This window comes from Neodiprion lecontei, chromosome 1, assembly GCF_021901455.1.
Source record: "Neodiprion lecontei isolate iyNeoLeco1 chromosome 1, iyNeoLeco1.1, whole genome shotgun sequence".
Taxonomy (NCBI): Eukaryota; Metazoa; Arthropoda; class Insecta; order Hymenoptera; family Diprionidae; genus Neodiprion; species Neodiprion lecontei.
The window spans coordinates 38,572,252-38,591,736 of NC_060260.1; the positions used below are offsets into that span (position 1 = coordinate 38,572,252).

The window sequence follows — 19,485 nt, forward strand, 5'->3', positions numbered from 1 at the left end:
TAGTTGAAGCGAGTGTGCGTGCGTGTGTATGCAAGTGGAAAGATGTACGGAATTGAGAAATGTTCTATAAACGATCGGGATTGTAGGATTCGAATAATAATAAACGAAACAGAAGACAATCTGCGAGAAGACACCGGGACAGATACTCCAAAATTCCTCGTAGATGTTACTCAGTTTTGCTTGCAAACTTTAACACAATTAATTTCACAACAACTTACGCTTCTCGTTATTATAACTGATATTCATAACAATACTTGTTGAAAATAAAAGCGAAGGTGTCACGCGGTAGACCAGAATAGAGATACCCAGCTGGAAAAACCAATCGAATGGACCACGCATCGTACACAAACAAGGACGTCCATCTGCATCTTATCGATCTTCAACTTCATCGCTTAGATTCATCTACCTCCGAAGGCTGATGCCGCACATCGCGTCAATGGATGAGTAATTTTCGTGTTATCAACAATTTACTTTTCTTTAATTCCATACAATTTAACTTCACATAAACTTGCGATATAAATTGACATTCCAGTTGTTGACGTGTTTGGTTAATAACCTTTGACTGAGTTAGTGACAAGCTTTTGTTAAAGATAACGGCGTGTTCTAAAGCGTTTTTATGATTGTTGAATAAACGAACGAAGGATTTCCCGCTTATTTTTGTTTTGCCATTCCTACTTGAATTGGTTCAACAATTTATATCCTTCATTCTATCGTGTAAATTAAATACAGGCTATTTACCGTACCATTTTTTCTTAGTGTGTTCATTCAACTGGTATTCTGTTCCAAATATAACTTATTGTCAGTTATCGTTTATCAATACATCCACAGAATTCTTTAGATATATCACATTCTACATGCAATTGTGTACAAAACCACTCCTCCTTAATTCCATTCAATGTAAATATAAAGAAATGTCATGATTCTACGTATTTAATACCTCGATTTCGTAGAAATCATGCCATTTATTCATTCGTGCTTTAAATGAAAATGTGTCGAAGCAGTTTTGTTCAGAATTGCATGCAGAATAGGGCTTTTAAGTCCTTCTTTGCGTTTCAGATACCTGGATGTTCGCGCCACTTTATTATTATTATATTAGTTTTGTAAATTTATCATAGCAAATACTTTAGTTTGGTTATGTTGCACCTATTTACCACGTATAAGGTGACTAAAGAGTCACAACAGTAGATTTACTTCCTTATTCCACATGACAAGTAGTTCAACGTTATAGTAATTCAAATTATGTACTTATTGCCCACGTCAGAAATTCGTGAGCCGATACTCGAATCGGCAGTTACGTACGTTCGCTTGGCCGGTGAGGGCGCAGCGCAAGTTAGTTAGTCTCGAGCGCTCGAATAGGTAGGACGTGTTAGGTTTTCCTTAGACACGCGCGTCGATTATTTCGTTTCGCGTAGTTTTAAGATTTATCCGTTTAACACGGTCGGGAGAGACGTGGTTCACCCTCCGGTTGGGCCGGGGGTGTCTCGTCTCCCTGGGCGAGCGTCATTGCATGTCAGCGTTGGTTCTCGAGACGTCGGGACCGCTGTTTGCACGGCATTGGGCCACCTTGACGCTCCCCACTCCCTGCTTCCACGAGTGCGTGGAAGTTGTGGAGCACGGTTTCTCATGGAGACTTAGATAAGTTGGCTTAAGATCATTGAATGATCATTCAATCTAGTTGACAAGGAACGCACCAGCGACTGTATTATCCTGGTTTATGATGATCTGTTTTGCAGTTAATAAACACTTGTCTTGCTTCGGCTTTTCCCTCTGCACCGTGAGGGTTTTTATGCCGAAGCAAGCGTCTTGTCTTTCCCGCGAAATTGTGTTATTTATTTATTCACCCTCTCACTCACTCATCCCATCCCGATTGAAGTTAGAGAAGAACTCTGGTCAAACGACCAAAACACCTGGACTTGGATAAGTCTGGGACCATGTTATGCTAAAAGTCTGGCGGCTTACGATATTACGATATAAAGCAGCTTCATGGAAGGTGAAAACTGTGCATATATATTTTGAAACATCTGAAGCTACCGTACGCGAGCTGAAAAAATATGTTGTAAGACACATGTTGTTGCAAGGTCCCATCCTCAGTCTGAATTGAAATGTCATGCCCTCCTGCTGATCTCATGTGCATGTTGATGTATCATTACGTAGGCGGGAACATGAAAGGCAAATATTTTTGGGTGATACGCCCTCCATCAATTCGAGTATAAATTTCTCGAGTGCTATCCGAAGAACGTATAACGTGGGTAGATTCCGATGAGCAGAAATCAAATCTTCAGCACGCCATATACAGATTAGTGCACCGTAGCAGTGTCACACAGTGGCACAAATTGCAAGAACAGTCAGTATTTTTAGAAATTTAACACGACGTATCATTGCGAGCAGTTGTTATCGTACACTTGCCCAGTCTGGAAAATCAGTCGTCCAGAATTACGGTGATCGCTTCCAAAATCTGAATCACATTAATTCAGGCCCATAGCATGATTTTGGAAGTAAACAAATATCGATACACGTTATGGTGATAACAAATAAAATACCTTGCAGATACAGGAACAATCTCAATTAAATTTCGTGTTAGAACGGGCGTCTTTTACGTTGTGAGGAGATTTAGTTTCCACCAACAAGAAGGTCACATTTGTCACCCAGAAAAAATTGAGTATGTTAGAAGTTGGAGTTCGTAAAAAAAAAACGTGCTCCGTGACAGTTTGTTGTTCGATGGAAAATAATTTGTCTGAAAATAGTCGGTGTACTGCAATCAGATTTATATTGTTGTGCGGTCTGATTATTATATATTGTTTAAATCAATTATTGTTATTCTCGGAAATCTCGTCCGCTTTTAACTCGGCTCATCTGTTACAGGAATGGAGTACAACTACGCCTTGCCGGAAACCTGCAATGCGGACTACCTGGGGCAGAGTATAGCCAGCATATGTAATGTCACCTCGTATTATTTCTTTCTGTCGATTCTAGAGACATTTGTAAGAAGAAAACAACGAATCGCTCAAACCTGCGAACGCATCACACCTATCCATATCCCAGATGCCGAGTATGACTTTGTCGTAGTGGGGGGTGAGTTGTTTTATGAAATAAGCGGTTTCCTCTTAAATGAAAAATTTCATTACGCATCAATGCTACGAGAGTTGAATAAGGTAAGGAGAATACCAATGCATTTGCAACACAACCTGCGCTGTTTTCGTTTCTAGGTGGAGCAGCCGGTTCTGTCGTCGCTGCAAGACTAAGTGAGAATCCGTCCTGGAAAGTTCTGCTTGTTGAGGCAGGCCCGGACGAACTAATAGCCGCATCCGTCCCTGGTTTCACTTATGTTGTAACCAGTAAGTGTACCAGCATATCCAAAAATCCTGTTTTGTTAAGCAGTTGAAAAAATCTGTAAATCTTATTGATGATAGAATCATCTAACGAGTGGGGATACCAGTCGACCAACGAAGCCTACGCCTGTCAAGGTTCGAATGGTAGCTGTTCGATCACGCAAGCCAAAACTCTCGGTGGAGGCATGTCGCACAATGGATTCGTATACCTACGCGGCAGCCCGTATATATTCGATCAATGGGCTGCAATGGGTAACGAGGGATGGTCGTGGGAAGAAGTCTTGCCATTTTTCAAGAAGTCCGAAAATAACGGCGATATCGATAGTGTTGGCCGAAAGTATCACGGCACGAATGGGCCGCTTTTTGTCGAAAGGTTTCCGTCCAAACCACCTTTTGCAAATGTAATACTCGAAGCAGCCAAAGAGGCGGGTTTCGGCCTCAGCAATGATCTCAACGGAGATGATCCTATCGGGTTCACTATACTCCAAACAACGAGTCATCGCGGTGCGAGACGCAGTAGCGCTGCGGCATATCTGCGGCCAATCAGACACCGCAAGAACCTCCAAATAACTCTGAACTCCACCTGCACGCGAGTCATAATCGAGAACCGAAGGGCCGTTGGCATCGAATATTACAAGGTGATAATGATACGTGGAGCTACAGAATTTGAATCACTTATTTAGCCTGTCCGTAATTTCATTGTTTTGTAGTCTTTTCATTCTGGGACACTGGTAGGGATGATGATTCAGATTCGATTACGCCACATCTACAACTTGAATTGATTGAATTAGTATGTTATTCACGAAGGGCAAGAAGTGGGCCTTTCTTGCTCGCGTGTGGAGTTTACAGTACATTACGGGCTGGAGACGAGTAATGCAAACACAAAAAGTCAAAAAGACCTTGTGGAAGTATCTCCACCACCCGTATTTCATTTGGATTTCATTACACGTCTACGAGGTCGCACTTTTTACCTCCTAGGGAATAGAACTCAGCTATTGGTCTCTAGGGAGTAAAAAGTACAACTCTACGTTCTTTGTCCTGCACTTGTATGGAGTTATGCTCTCTATCTCCTGTACTTAATCCAACCAATTGGTTTTCTTTCTCTCTCCTTATGCTGCTTTCGTTTAGCACTCGTCATTTTCCTACATGTAACTCTACTCTGTAATTCCAGTTGCCCAGGGCTTGCCACGGCATAATAAACCACCACCATCATCATCTCTATCATCCCTATTTCCCAGTCCTTGCCGCCGAAGTTTGGCCTACTTCAAGTTTCGATTTCTCAAACCTGCTTGTGGCCCAAATCAATGGTACTTCACTATATCTCCCATTGCTCTCATCAGACTTCATTTTTCTGCAAGTTTTTTTCATATCATTTTTATTTCTGAGATTTGGCTCTATTATAACGTATCAGACGACGATGCCCATCTGTCAGGCTTCTTAATCGTGGCCTGCTGCGTTTATACACCTCTCAAGGCGGAAGTGTTGGCTGTTTTCCCAGACCTTGAAGCGCGTCAGTCGCAATGTCAACCCCGGTTTCTCCTGGCAACATCGACAACTTGAATTCTCCTCGCATCCTCTAGCAGCTATCTCGTATTTCCTCTGCGCGTGCCTGGTCTGTTTTCTGGTGTGAATGACGTTCTTACCGTTCTTATCCAATGTATCCATAATCCTGGTTTAGCTGTAATGCTTATGCTATCTATGCTTCGTGTACCTCTTTTTTCTTAATCCTTACTACCTTTCCATCGTGCTGGTCATCCTCCTTGGTCCGTCTGCTCTGCCTTCCTCGGTGGGATCGAGACTCCATTTCTTACTAACTCAATCTTATGTGTTAGACTGTGGACTCAATTCTAATTCTAATTTGATTCTTAGGTATGTTACTTAACGTTCGTTCTTTTGTTTTTGCTTCTCTTAATTCAATTCAGTTTCATTTTAATTTACTTAATTCTTAATCTGAATATCGGAAAAAATATTTCCTGTTTGTTCTGCTTCTTTATGCTGAGTGCTAATAACTTTTTTCTTCGAAACCTTATTATTATCTTCTCAACTTCATCTTCTGTTGCTCTCACCATCCGCAACTTGATTCGTTCTCCCTGCGTGCTGTTTAAACTTAATTTTAAGAGATTGTATGACATCTCATTTTCTCTTTACTACAGTTTTACTTGGGCATAGATAAACTGCATGACTCATTCATTCATTCATTTTACCTCGGTCACAATTGTAACGCCACAGGGCACTTGTCTTAGGCATGGAATCAACACAACACATCTCGACTGATATCTGACACATTTTCCCCGTTTTTGCCGTTTATCGTTCGCTATCTTCCTCACCCCTAATTATCCCACTCACTTGGTCGTCTACTCGTTCATACCACCAGCCCATAGTTTGAAATATCGTTAACGAGGAGTGAACGAATTTGCAATAATTACAAGCAGGACGGCAAGTTGTACACGGTACGCGCATCCAGGGAAGTCATCCTCTCCGCAGGTGCCGTTCGGTCTCCTCATCTTCTACTCCTCTCTGGAGTTGGGCCGGAAGAAGATTTGAAATCCTACGGAATCGAAGTGATCGAAAATTTACCTGGCGTCGGCTGCAATTTCCATGATCATCCCGTATTCCCGATCTCGTTCACCATAGACGAGCCTGACGTCTACGACAACAACTGGGCCGCTCTTGCTGAGTATATCGCCTTCCAGACTGGACCCTTGTCTAACATCGGACTCGCTCAAGTGGTTGGCGCCCTACCATCTGGAATAACGACGCCTAACCTTCCGGACAATCATATAGTCGCCATGGCTTACGCTGCTGGTTGCGCACCCGGTGGAATCGGCTTACTTAGCAGCGACGGTAAACGAGAAATCGAGTTTTGGGCCGGTTACGAGCATCCAAAATGCAGAGGTACTCCTGACTTCCTGAATTCTTGCAACAAAATTCTACCACCCATAATTGAGGAATGGAGAACTACAAGCCCGCAAACCAACTGCAGGTATTTTCTGTTCCAGGAAAAATTCGTCTGGCTTCATCGGATCCTTTGGAATATCCTTCAATTACGGTAAACTATCTCTGCCATCCTGATGACATCGCTGGGGTTGTAAAAGCTGTCGAGTATACTTTGCAATTGGCTGATGCACCCGCCTTGAAAGCCTATAACATGACCTTGGCCACGACACCTTTCGAGCCCTGCTCAACCTACACTTTTGCTAGCAGAAAATATTGGGAGTGTGCAGTTCATTACAATGCTACTGGGGAATTCCATGTCGCAGGCTCCTGCAAAATGGGCCCATCATCGGACCCACTGGCAGTTGTCGACCCTCGGCTCCGAGTCTACGGAATACAGGGACTACGCGTGGCAGACGCTTCTATTATGCCGCAGGTAAGTATCGAGATGACGTACTTCGATTCATTCGTTGATTTTAAGATGAAATATATACCTCACCTGTGAGCCCTGCTAATCATTTATAAAGACCGTTGACTGGCCGATGAATGACAATGGGATAACTTTGCTTACAGGTGACTACTGCTAATACTGCATCAGTTTGCGTCATGATTGGAGAGCGAGCTGCGCATATGATCAAGCAAGATTGGGGTTACACAGATGCAGTATAATATTCTGCGTAACTCGGTACAATGAAACGGATTTAAAAAAATACTTTACCCACTCCTTATGATAATTAGCAGTTGAAAAGGAAAGAAACAACTTCATTCGAAAGGATTAACCACAATTGTATTCCACGTACTAATTTAATACAGCGCACTTATGCGAACGTTCGTTCATACTGAAAATCGGCTGTCAAATGCAGATTTTCCTAAGCCCGGGAATATCTCAGAACCGTCGGCGACCGTTGTGCCTGAATTCCAATTCACTTTTTGGATGTTGATGCTAACAGCACAATGAAAATAACGTCATGCAGATATATCTAATTCGATAACCAATCGAACGTTTCCAAAATGTATAATGAATTTCTGTCTCGCAACCATACGATAACTCTAAAACTTATGTGATCGCACACTAATATTGTTCCAATAAAAAGAAAATTTACTTCGATCCTCAATGAAAATGTTCCAGGATACATTCATCGGCACTATAGTATAGTTCAAGCTCAGAATCAGATAAATCAATGACAATTTTAGATCTTGCTTACATACATCTTTTATTCTGTAGTTCCGAATTCTTTACAAAATGGTGTTCACACATCTCAGATACAATCGTTATAATATATCGTGATGTATCAAAATGCCTTGATTCTTGATCAAGGAGTCACAAAATCGAAACGTAGTACATTCATATTATATACATAGCATACCCCACGCTAGAAACACAACGCGGTAAGATTAACATTTTTAGGTCCATGCCGCTACCACTACTTATAAATCTTGGCGTCTGGTCTCCGGCACACATATATGTACACATACAGTAATGTTAATTAATGGGTTCCCAGTGGGTGACTATTTTTGTTTCAATCAAAACTGAAACAAGGAAATTTTATGGGTCTACGAGCAACGTATCGTTTGTTTCTCTTGTGACTTGCGTGGCTAGTCATTATTGGCACATACAATTTGCTTCGAAAGAAAATTCGTTCCAGTTTTGATTTCGACAAGACAGTAAGCTGTTAGGAATTCATTTGAACATTATCCATACGGCACGAAATATTTCAGAATTCTTCCACAGATGTTTCATTTAAAACGTGTTGTATGACTAACAATAAGTACATTTGAACCTAATTTAGAGTGAAGCAGAGGAGCTCTTGTGGGTCAACAACAATTTCGAAGTAAAGAAATAACCACTCGTATTAGGTTTTAGGAAAAGTCAGTCTGTATCATACTAACACATTGGTCGTCAATTACGTAAAATGTTCGAGAGAAGGATCGAGCATCTTCGTTTGGTATTTTATGAGGGGAATTTATGTTTATTTGCTGAATGTGTAGCAGTGTTTTTCCAAGACAACTGCTACAGTTTATTGTTTATTGAACGTTCGTATTCCAGAGTGACTGTACCATGCAGTTTGCAGTCGTTAAGGTAGAGAATATCAGTAAGTGCAATTGGAAGTTGGGACAGCGGTAACAGAAATTGCTGGTAACCGGATACAAAAAAAGGGACAATTGCAACGAAAATATCGTGCAACTAATTCGTCTTGCATCTGCGTCAGAAATGACGTACAATTATACCTTGCTAGTGACTTGCAATGCGGGTCTCCTGGGTCCAAGTCTAGCCAAAATGTGCGGTGCTTCAGCATATTACAACGTCCTATCTATCCTAAACGCGTTCGTAACGACGAAGCAAAAAATATCGGGAACATGCGAACGCGTAAAATCAATCGAGACTCCGGATCCCGGATACGACTACATCGTAGTTGGGGGTAAGTGGGGCTGCAGATTATTCGAATAACACAGAGAGAAAATAATGCGTCGAAATGTTAACTCTCCTCGTATTAATTTGATTACAGGTGGCGGTGCCGGATCGGTTGTGGCTGCAAGACTGAGTGAGAATCCTGATTGGAAGGTATTGATCATAGAGGATGGTCCTGACGAGTCAGCAGGTGCATCGATCCCTGGGTTCCGTTTGCGGTAGCCGGTAGGTGCTACGAATGGTTCCTGCCACTTTCAAGTAGCCAAAGTTCTCGGTGGCAGCATGGTTCACAACGGGCTGGTTTACTTGCGGGGCAACCCGACAGACTATGACAATTGGGCTCCCATGGGCAACGTGGGCTGGTCGTGGGGAAACGTCAAGCCATTTCTTCTTAAGGGGGAAAACAACGGCGAAATCGACAGAGTTGGGAGCTTCTGGCACGCCACGGGGGAGCCAGTTTCCGTTGAAAGATTGCCGTACCAACCACCCCTAACAAATTCTATCCTCACCGCAGCTATGGAGACGGGTGTTGGAATCAGCGAAGACCTCAACGGAGATCAGCTTACCGGTTTAAGCGTCGTTCAAACCACGAGCAAAGATGGAGTCAGACGTAGCAGTGCCACGGCTTATTTATGGCCGGTCAGACACCGCAAGAATCTTCAGATATCCCTGAACTCCACCTGCACAAGAGTTATAATCGAGAATAAGATTGCAGTGGGTGTCGAGTACTATCAGGTATAAAATGGCATTGTCGCGTGAACTCTCTTGATTAAAAATATCCATTGATTATAAGCACAAATAAATTTTCTCAAATTCTCTCCAGAACGACAAATTTCTGACGGTCCGTGCAGCCCGAGAAGTGATCGTTTTTGCAGGCACTATCGTCTCGCCTCAACTCCTGCTTCTTTGCGGTATCGGGCCCAAAAAACACCTTGATTCTGTGGGAGTGAGGGTAATCCAAGATCTACCCGGCATCGGCGAAAACTTTCAAGATCAAATTATGTACAATCTTCAGTACACTCTTGACGAGCCTGATATCTACGACAATAATTGGGCCGCTGCTTCCGAGAATCTGGCCTTTCAGACCGGTCCTGTTTCTTGCAACGGACTTGAGCAAGTTGTGGGTGCGGTAGCGTCGAAAGCGACGTAGGCCACTTTTCCAGCCATCCAGATATTCGCTTCTGGTTATGTCGCAGGGTGTGCACCAGGTGAACTCGATGCTTTACAAAGTACGGGCAAACGCACAGTGACTCCATGGCCAGTGTATCACCACACAAGAAGCAGGGGTACGTATTTCGCTAGAAATCAGCGATGTGGTAGATTTTTTTTTTCGCACGTAATCATACCGAAGGTGCCAACTTTCGAGAAACTATAAGAGGTAAAGCAAAAAGACTTCTGACATTTTATATTCCAGGCAGAATCAGTCTTGCTTCGAACAACCCCTTTGACAAGCCTGTAATTTGGAGCAATATCTTGAGTGAGCCTGCCGACGTTGCTGGCCTCATAGAAGCCATAAATATTACCCTGAAACTGACGAACACCGACGCTTTGAAAGCCCACAATTTCACCTTGTCCACCACACCTATGGATGTCTGCTCAGATCACCCTTTTCTTAGCACGGAATACTGGGTTTGTGCGTTACGACAAAGTGTAGTGCCCCGAGCTCACACGGGAGGAACCTGCAAAATGGGTCCTTCCTCGGATCCCATGGCAGTCGTTGATCCTCAGCTACGAGTCTATGGGGTCGGGGGACTCCGCGTTGCGGATGCTTCCATCATGCCCATGGTGAGTTTCGTGCTGATGGTTTTTGAATCCATTCCAAAAACTTTGGCCAGTAACACTGAGACAAATTTTTTTTCACAGGTTACTTTTGCTAATACCGCGGGACCGACTATGATGATTGGAGAACGAGCTGCTGGTTTCATTAAAAAACATTCGATGCAGAATTTTCAACGTGGTTGCCTACAATGAATACGCAAGATGCGGAAACGAAGCTGGTGAAACAAAATGGTTGAAACACAATTTTTTTTTTCATTCATTTAGGTCAACGTCTGGAATGAAATAAAGAGAGAAAACTTACCTAATTTCAAAATCTCAGTGTATAGTACTTTATATTGTAGAAAAGATTTCCCAATTTGTACACATTCTTCTTTTTTCACGCCGATTAAACCAGAAAAACTTTACTCGACGACTGTTTTTGTCCACGCTCTACTTTATTTATCTACCTACGAATACTGTAGAAAATCTAGAAAGGTCAACTGAAGATGTATCAAAAGATCGGCAACGTAACACAATTAAGAGCATGTGGAAAATTACAGTTCTCTTCAGTTACCAACTCATTTGCATTGAAAGCATATTAGGACATCGGTAATGTAGAAATCTGAGGTTATGCCTGTGGCAGTTAAAATCTACCACGTCATTTTACCCGGGGTTCGTAATCTTTCAAAATCTTCGTTGAATCGAGCCAACGTCGCGGATACGTGTATGCAGAATTCGCTCTGCGTTCATTGGCTGCAGAGTTCCAGTTGAATTCGCGTGAAGACGAGAACAAACCTGATGATAACAGCAAAAAAACATGTGAGTTACGTTGGAGTAGAATCATAGTTGACGGTTCGCTCAGAAAATTGGCAGTTTTTTAGGGGAAAGTTAAGCCCGCGTTCAAAAACGACAGAGACATTTATATTATCGTAAGTGGGTTAATTTTGTCATTAGCAATTCATATCTAACGCAGTATACACCATTTTTTATTCTGCGTTCCTTTTGCCGAACAGCCACGTGCATCGCTGGTCATATAAGGTTCGATGCAAACGAGACTAGCATTATTCAAATATCTCAAACTTTATACGTTATAGATCCTGTATATAGATCGCAATTTGCACGAGTACAATTTTCTCACAAAACGCCGATTGCTTTTGTTTCGTATAAGCAGGTAACAACTATAATTTAACAACCCCATGTTTTCAGCTGACACTCGAAATCTTGGAGAAAAAAAATGCAGCAGCCAACTTCTAGGCTGCATAATCTAATGGCCAAATATAGGGTAAAACCCAGCTATGAACTGATATCCAGTGAAAATGGTCAAGGCTTTAACAAATTTGTTATGCGAATCATTTGCCCAATTTCACGGGACGGTTTGGCCCTGACAGCCGAGGGTTGTTACGGCCTATCCAAAAAAGAAGCCAAATGCAATGCCGCTGAAGCTTTTATGGAAAAGTATTTGAATGCAAACTATAAAACATTCGCAAGAACACAGGAATATGCAACGTGCGTGATTAATATCGATCCAGTTAACAGACATCTCGTCCTACAGGTAAATATTGTTAAATCATTCAACAAAGAAAGCTCTGTTCAGACTAATGTGACATTTTGTCGAATTATTTTTGCAGAATCTTTGCTCACTAAATAACTTGGGTCAGCCTAAATACGCAGACATGTCTATGGACTCTCTGCATTCAACAGTTTTTAAGGTAGAGTGCAAAGTTTTTTATCTATGTGCTGTAGGTCAAGGTCAAAATAAAGATGCAGCCAGGTTAGAGGCTACTACAAGGATGATAAAAATTCTTATGGAGGCAGCATCTATTTGTGAGATCTTTGAATCGTCAGAGTCGATGATATCGTCGCACAGCAATGACATCGTTTGTTTGAGCGATAATTTGCGAGGACCACAGCTTTCGGTTCCCATTTGTGTATTTGGTAAACGAAAATCAAGTAACGTATTGACCAAAGTATGTGCTGTCGACGATGCATCTATGAAGTCAGGTTCCAAAACCTCTGTTGATTCAAATTTGGGGAACAAACTTTACGGATTATTCAAATACAGGAATAAAGTAAGAGAACGTGAACAAGATTCTGCTGATGCAGCAGCAAGCGTTGAACCGACAACCTTTGCAGATAAATTTCAAAATAAAGCTTCGATCGGTAAAGAGAGTGGTGAAACTTGCAACTATGCGTTGGATTCTACAGATGACAGAATTAATAATTCAAATTTAGATCCATCATGCCAGACTTTAACTGGTCTACAGGTAAATACTAAAGTAAGACGGACCTTGGAAAATGTCGAGAAACAACTGCACAATGAGATCATAGATATTCTTAAGTATAGTAATTTGCCAGGGCAAAGAATCGTCAAGATGTTCAATAGCGAATTCAAGGTTTTTATTAGTCGCGGTACTAGTGCCCTAATATATCAGGGCATCAACGACTGTACCGATACAAGCACTAGAATCGCATGTCTGGCAAAACTTCTACTCGATTTGAAAGAGTACATCAATGAGAAGAAGTGAAAAAGTTGGTAAATAACTGTCAACATAATATTTCAGATTTATTTTAACAAAATAATAAACAAAAATAATAAATATAAAAAAAATATATATATATGTATATATATAACTACTTTTTCATTAGTATATATTATATTAAATTATATATATATATATATCTACATATACAAAAGTACAAATATAAATACAAGAATTTTCAGTTCAAAGTTTTTTCTTAAGTTCAATATAACAATAGCATGAAAACTTTAAGTTCACATGACAATTTATGCCAAATGTGGTATCGTTTTGTTGTTTTATTATCAATATAAGTATCTCGTAAGTATCGTTTTTTACTGCCTCAACTTTCATAGCAATCAGATGGCATATCCCATGCTAAATTAAACAACACCTGATCCTTGCCATTTCTGATCAGGTTCATATTATTTTTATATCATTCTTTTTAATCCAAGAACCTTTAAATTGTTTTTTTGTTCGAATGATTTTTTAAATCACCCTAAAGAAAAATCCAAAACGCTTCTGAATTGAGTGAGAACAATCATTCCACGAGTTATGAAACAAGTTGGAAATGATCAGGATCACAATTTGATCGATCTAAAGAGGAATATTATACCCCATATACATTATTCGCTCCGATATAGAGCTTTGGTCTACCCATTTTCACTTCTGTAGAAAGTTCATGTTATTAATTTTTACTCTGTTACAAATAATAACTCGTGATTAAACTAAAACTCGAATTATTAGCGTGAATATAGAACAGCATATTTTCTAATAATATATTACTATTGAGATATGGAAATTCATTCACTTGATGGAGCGTAAGTTTTCTGATTAAATTTGAATGGCCTGACTGATATTGTAGAAGTAACGCTTTATACTAATTTTCATATATACACTTTTGCTGTCGTAAACTGTGTAATAGTAAGTAAACGTTTTTATATTTGAATACAAATAATTACGATTGCATATGCTGGCAGATTGTTATCCCGAATTAAATAAATACATTCCAATAACCATTTAAACAAAAGAATTAATTTTTCTCAATGTTCTCAAACTAATATGAATTTTCTAATGTAATGATTCTTATATCACTTAAAATTGTATAAAATTTTCAACCATTCCCAAATTGACTTCTAGGTTCATCTAGGTATTGCAAAGGAAATCTACGTAATAGAAGTTTCACGAACTTGGAATTGTAAGAAGGTAATGTGGGAGAAAGATTTAGTACATTTATAAGTAACCAGGTCGTTACTGCGCAGAGATATAAAATTGGAGATACAACTTGAGCAAGAGACAACTAAGTTGATGACCAAGTTTATGACCCTAACATGCCTAAATCATTTTATCAGACTGAAGTTTGTAACGTTATTGTAACGATGTATCTTTATATAAACTCGTTGTTTTGCAATTTTAGGATTACCTGAAATTTAGTAAACCGTTAATAAAGCATCAACAAACAACTCAGATTTCATTTAACTTCATCGGTTATTCTAAAGGTGTAAAATAGTAACTTTTGTTTCAACATTTCGATACGTTCATGTTACTAACTTCAGCCTTGTATCATTTTACTGTAGCATCATATAATAAATACTTACGTCGGTATACGAGTTGCCAAACATCTGACTACCTTATCACCGCCTCGCCTCGGAATCTGCCATTCTCAGATATACAATTCAAAACCAGTATCCACCACACAGTTCCCGATACGTATGTGAACCGTGAATGTTACTATTTTCGGCGATGAGGATATTTAGAATTTTATGGTGCCAGCGAATTGTAAACATATCAATGAAAATGGTATTGTATGTATGCATACACAGATGTATATGCGCAGTGTAATTCTGATGTATGAAACTCGTTCACTTATTCTTACCCCAGGAATATCTTCTCCGAAAGGTGCCTAATGGTGGAGCCAAAGGATGATAAGGGCTGACGAAACTCCAAACACTACAATGTAAAACTGAACACTCACCGAGTATTCTATCCAACCCACGCGTCTGTGTTGGGCCTCTAGTCGGCACATTGGCATTGGTGTGAAAACAAATAAATATACAATCGGAAACTACGAATTATAATCGAACCGAAAAGCACGAAAAATAACCTTAACCTTACTCATATCTGTTTGCATTGGGTTGATCTCTATTATTTGCATTGCAGGCTGTCATTTTCTTATTCCTCCTCTGGTCTTTTTTTACATTAGGATCCATCTGGATTCTACGTGTAACATATACGGACTACGCTGCAAGATGTTATCGCCATCTTTTCCGGACTAGTGCTTTTATCTTTGATGTTATGTGACGTGATCGGTGAGATATGGACACATATTGTGTTTGGAAAAATTTTGGAACACGGTTAAGAAACAAAAACAATCATATGAAAATCTATCGCATTCGAGGCATTGTTAGGTATTCCATGTTTTTTGCAGGGTTGTGCAGTGTTTAATGATTGCCCTGACAGTTCGATTAGATCAAATCAGCTCGTGTGATGACGAAAAAAATATACTTCCGATGATATGTACACAAACGAAATACCGGGTCATACTAACGTTATTCATTGAAACATGATTTTTTATCAGATCAGTGTTTTTCTTTAATTACTACCACCTCTTGGTCGCACTCTTATGTATAACTTTTAGGTTATGTTCGTTATTTCAGTTTAACTTATTACGAAAGTCGGGTAGTATAAGCTTATCAAATAATGCATTTAAGATTAATTGATCGATCGTATTTTATTGACCTTTTCTCATCCTCTTATTCATATCTTAAATGAGTGTCCTAAAGTAAACATGTCTTGACACATCCCATTGGGAAGCGCGATGGAAGTTTGTCAAAGGAACGATAGTGACGATGTGACATCGATACTAGATGAGGATTATCAAGATGTCTTGAAGGATCTTCCGCAAGTATTGGATTTCATACGAAAACTACAAAACCACATCAGATGGCAGAAGAAGAAAATAAACAAACTGCGAAACAAATTGAATGGTTGCGTGAGTACATTTTTACAATGTGACACCTTACGCCACTTATCAAGCAAATTGCATTCATTTTTACCCGTAAATTTACAGAAGAAAGGAAAATTGCAATCTGCTGAAAAGCTACTCGTCGACTGTGCGACGCAAACGGAATTAAGGAACGCTGATCATAATTCGGCCACCAGTCAAGACTGGAACTTGAGCAAGTTAGAAAATGGGGAAAACATTGTTGAGCAGGTTACAAAAGCGGCCGAATCTGCTCTACAGCAAACCGGATTTGTTTATGAAGAAACGTCCGGCCTTTACTACGATTATAACACCGGATATTATTACGATGCGGTAAATTTTTACATTTGATTATAAATTCTGAAATCTTGGCTCACTTCACTGCAGAATCATGAACTTTATTGGGATTTAATCCCCAGTGAAAATCTAAATCAGAAATATTAATTTCTCTTACTTTGAAAATAAATTCAAACCACGTGATATTCTTTATTTATTGCAGGAACAAGGACTTTATTACGATGGAAACTCAGGGACCTATTACTGCTACGATGAAATGAGCAAAACTTACAAGTTTCACAGTCAAACTCAAGTCTCATCGAGTGAAGTATCAGTACAGAAAGAGGAAATTGTGAAAAAGGAGAAGCGAAAAGCCAGGAAGGCAAATAAGGTATCGTCGGAATTGATCGTTTGTGAATAAATGTTGTGCTTGTTGAAAGTGAGATGACGAATCGAACATACCCGATACCAGAATCACTGTTTAAAGCTGTAAAAACGACAAATATAGAAATTTATGCACCATTAACGAAGTCATTATTTATTCCTTTTTGTTTCAGGTTTCGGATGAGATACATGAGTTAATAACTGGCCTTTCAAACATAACAATTGAAAGATCTAGACAGCACGCCTTAGGTAAATATCCAATACCTTTAATACCTACACGTGTCTCTCTTATAGGATATGGCGAAAAAGCGAAAAATTCTTGCAAGTGGGCGCGAGTCGGGTGACGATGAACACGAAGAGGGTGAATGTTCTGCCAGTGATAACAGCCTGAGCACGCAGGATGTTGCTTCTGAAATATCCTCTAGTGACGAGAGCGAAAACGAAGTTGAACAAGGTTTATTTATGTTTATTTTTCGGCAAAAATTCACAAGTCTATAATATTTCGGATAGGGATTCTTGCTGGTTAGGGTGAAAATGAAGTATTAAAGCAAATTAACTTCATATCAAAATTCAAATTTCTGTTTCGTTTCCACCACTTGCCGTCATGGTTTGCTATTGATACAGACTCGTCACGTTTTTTCATTATTGCAGCACTTCAAACAGGAAAAACCCACATATAATAATCCTTTTGTTACAGAGTTGACCAAAACCTATCCGCCTTGCATTAGAATTATTGTAAAGGAAACCAGTTTGCCAAAATTAAAACCTGGTTCCTTATTTCTTGTCGCTTATACCGGTGGCTCTATGGGCAGAGAAGGTGATCACTCTGTTCTTATACAAGATATCAACATAAGCAAGGTTGGTTACTGTTAAAGATGTCATGTAATGCTCTTTTGAGAAATACATTTGAATTTCAGAAGCTATTTTGTTCTAAAACATTTTAATTATAATCTGAAAAATTGGTATCCTGTAACCGTTGGTCTGAAAAATGCATGAACCATGTGGTTTTGCATTGAAAATACAACATTTGACTCTACTCTTATATCCATTATAAATGTTCATAATTGTAATCTTACTATTCGTTTCAAAAATCCAATCGATTGTATTTTTAAGACTGGTTGATCCGCGAAAAGTGTAAAATGATGAACAAACATCGATTGGTAGTAGCTTTATAAGTAAGCGACAAAGTAAACGAAGAAATTTCGATTCGTTGTCGAACTAATAAACAGAATTCAGACTAATAGAAAAACGTTAACTAACCTGGATGACTTACTCTATTTTTAGCAACACGCAAGATTCCAGTACGATGAAATAAATAAACGTTACGAAATCATTGATCTGGGCTCAAGAAATGGGACCATATTAAATGGCAAAAGGTTATCAGTAGCAAAGCAGGAATCCGAGCCATTCGAGATTGTGCACGGTTCGATAATTCAGGTCGGAGGTACGAAGTTACTTTGTCACATTCACAACGGGCACGAAACCTGTGGACACTGCGAACCAGGACTTGTCCAGCAAAACGTTAACGCCGAAGGAAGTACAACGAAAAAACAAAACCAGCACAAATCTGAACTCAGAAGATTGAAGTATAAATTTGGCGTTGAGAAAAACAACGTCAAGACATCGAGTCAAGTCGCTGCTGGATACCAAGATCGTGCTCAAGCAAGACGAGTACTCGTCGGATCTCTGAATCACCATGCAAAGACTCAGCAGAGCTCCGTCGATGTGTAAGTGAAGTTGAAGGAAACTTTACTGCTTCGATATTGTGTTCTTAATTGATTGTGATTCATTTTATGCCTCCGGTTAAATTTTTCATTCATTTTATCTTTTTATGTTTAATGTAGATCGATTGCAAGCGACAACAAAGGCTTCAAGCTTCTCTCAAAAATGGGATGGACGGAGGGTCAATCACTCGGAAAAGATGGTGATGGCAGAATCGAACCTGTGAGTCCTTTTCTCAGTCTTCCTATTTTCGATCTAGATCTGTAAGTTTGCTTCCATTAATTTTATTTTCTCACTTGACATAGAAATTCGCCAAATATGGATGTTGATCTTTAATAACGCTGATCGAAGTCTCGGATCTGACATAGCCTGAATCGGTTTTTGTTGTAAAACTTATCTGTCCTATCGATTTGTATCAGACATGTTGTAATTTCGTATAACTGGGTTGTACGAAATTACGAGTTGATCGCGAATATCAAGGTACGCTCAATTCTAACATTTCCTATGTGGAAATTCACATGTACCAAGTTATCAGCGCAGTCAATTTTACGAAAGGAATTAAATTTCCATTGACGTTCCCGGCGCAGTTAAACACGCCTGAATTAGTTCTGACGCGGTAAAAAATTCTCTGCAATGCGATGATTAGCTGCTTACATTATACATACCTACCTATGCCCCAACTATACACAATAAAACGGAAAGGGAAGTCCGCTCCGCGGTTTTAACTCACGACTATAACAACCGAAGGAAATCTATTTACACGATTCCCTTTCACTCCGTTTGACGAATCGTTTGAAGATAATCTCATTGATTAGATTATAAATTTTCTCCTTTTATTGCCATGTAATTAATTACGGTTTTTGTTTTTTTTTTTTCTGTTTGATGTGTTCGAAACATGTCGAAATGGTTCATGAAAATATTATACAATGCTACTAACATCTTTCGTTCACCTTTAATTGCAATAAAGCAAATTATGCATTAAAAATTACCAAAAATAATCAATTATTTTTTTCAATTAATCGTGTGTAATCGAACGACTCGATAACTTTTCCTCACAATCGGTGTTTGCTTTTTAATCCCACGAACGAGGCAATACAATATCAATTTATGTGACTGGATTATCAATTATTATCATTGTCTCACTTAGTGAGTACTTATTTGATGTGACAAGTA

At 39.5% G+C, this 19,485-nt stretch overlaps 3 protein-coding genes and 1 long non-coding RNA gene across 11 annotated transcripts in view; all 4 read left to right on the forward strand.

Moving 5' to 3' along the window:
- The first annotated feature begins 22 nt into the window (after positions 1 to 22).
- On the forward strand, positions 23 to 7,371 carry LOC107222495 (glucose dehydrogenase [FAD, quinone]). 3 transcript variants are annotated; one of them, XM_046737686.1, is made up of 7 exons: positions 23 to 444; positions 2,863 to 3,072; positions 3,207 to 3,335; positions 3,411 to 3,967; positions 5,762 to 6,224; positions 6,329 to 6,699; positions 6,837 to 7,371. In XM_046737686.1, exons 1-7 carry the CDS (start codon positions 441 to 443, stop codon positions 6,930 to 6,932), a joined length of 1,830 nt encoding a protein of 609 aa, XP_046593642.1. In that variant the 5' UTR covers positions 23 to 440; the 3' UTR covers positions 6,933 to 7,371. The 3 variants fall into 3 exon arrangements, with proteins under 3 accessions (XP_046593642.1, XP_015517371.2, XP_046593650.1); XM_015661885.2 differs by lacking the exon at positions 23 to 444 and adding an exon at positions 2,245 to 2,344; XM_046737694.1 differs by lacking the exon at positions 23 to 444 and adding an exon at positions 2,449 to 2,659.
- Positions 7,372 to 9,585: 2,214 nt separating this feature from the next.
- LOC124294050 lies at positions 9,586 to 10,704 on the forward strand. Its single transcript, XR_006903942.1, has 3 exons — positions 9,586 to 9,959; positions 10,088 to 10,458; positions 10,537 to 10,704. It is a non-coding gene; the product is annotated as an uncharacterized LOC124294050 (long non-coding RNA).
- A 478-nt stretch (positions 10,705 to 11,182) lies between these two features.
- On the forward strand, positions 11,183 to 13,003 carry LOC107223190. 2 transcript variants are annotated; one of them, XM_046731054.1, is made up of 3 exons: positions 11,183 to 11,250; positions 11,638 to 11,983; positions 12,060 to 13,003. In XM_046731054.1, exons 2-3 carry the CDS (start codon positions 11,666 to 11,668, stop codon positions 12,954 to 12,956), a joined length of 1,215 nt encoding a protein of 404 aa, XP_046587010.1. In that variant the 5' UTR covers positions 11,183 to 11,250; positions 11,638 to 11,665; the 3' UTR covers positions 12,957 to 13,003. The 2 variants fall into 2 exon arrangements, with proteins under 2 accessions (XP_046587010.1, XP_015518288.1); XM_015662802.2 differs by lacking the exon at positions 11,183 to 11,250 and adding an exon at positions 11,270 to 11,360.
- Positions 13,004 to 15,185: 2,182 nt separating this feature from the next.
- Positions 15,186 to 19,485, forward strand: part of LOC107223198 (angiogenic factor with G patch and FHA domains 1) — a 53,196-nt gene continuing 48,896 nt past the window's right edge. For 2 of the 5 annotated variants that reach the window (XM_046729819.1, XM_046729820.1), the window contains exons 1-7: positions 15,225 to 15,939; positions 16,018 to 16,263; positions 16,430 to 16,597; positions 16,885 to 17,044; positions 17,288 to 17,448; positions 17,875 to 18,317; positions 18,435 to 18,534. In XM_046729819.1, coding sequence (XP_046585775.1) covers positions 15,766 to 15,939; positions 16,018 to 16,263; positions 16,430 to 16,597; positions 16,885 to 17,044; positions 17,288 to 17,448; positions 17,875 to 18,317; positions 18,435 to 18,534 — 1,452 coding nt within the window. In that variant the 5' untranslated portion in view covers positions 15,225 to 15,765. Of the gene's footprint in view, positions 15,940 to 16,017; positions 16,264 to 16,429; positions 16,598 to 16,763; positions 16,840 to 16,884; positions 17,045 to 17,287; positions 17,449 to 17,874; positions 18,318 to 18,434; positions 18,535 to 19,485 lie in introns of all 5 variants that reach the window. The other 3 variants (XM_046729817.1, XM_046729818.1, XM_015662810.2) reach the window with 3 other exon arrangements.

Excerpts from the sequence above, each read along its gene's own strand:
- LOC107223190 (XM_046731054.1), top strand. The coding sequence starts at position 11,666 with ATGCAGCAGCCAACTTCTAGGCTGCATAATCTAATGGCCAAATATAGG. Across the intron at positions 11,984-12,059 it reads ACAGACATCTCGTCCTACAG|AATCTTTGCTCACTAAATAA; the intron begins GTAAATATTGTT and ends TTATTTTTGCAG.
- LOC107222495 (XM_046737686.1), top strand. Across the intron at positions 3,073-3,206 it reads TGACTTTGTCGTAGTGGGGG|GTGGAGCAGCCGGTTCTGTC; the intron begins GTGAGTTGTTTT and ends TTTCGTTTCTAG. Across the intron at positions 3,968-5,761 it reads TTGGCATCGAATATTACAAG|GACGGCAAGTTGTACACGGT; the intron begins GTGATAATGATA and ends AATTACAAGCAG.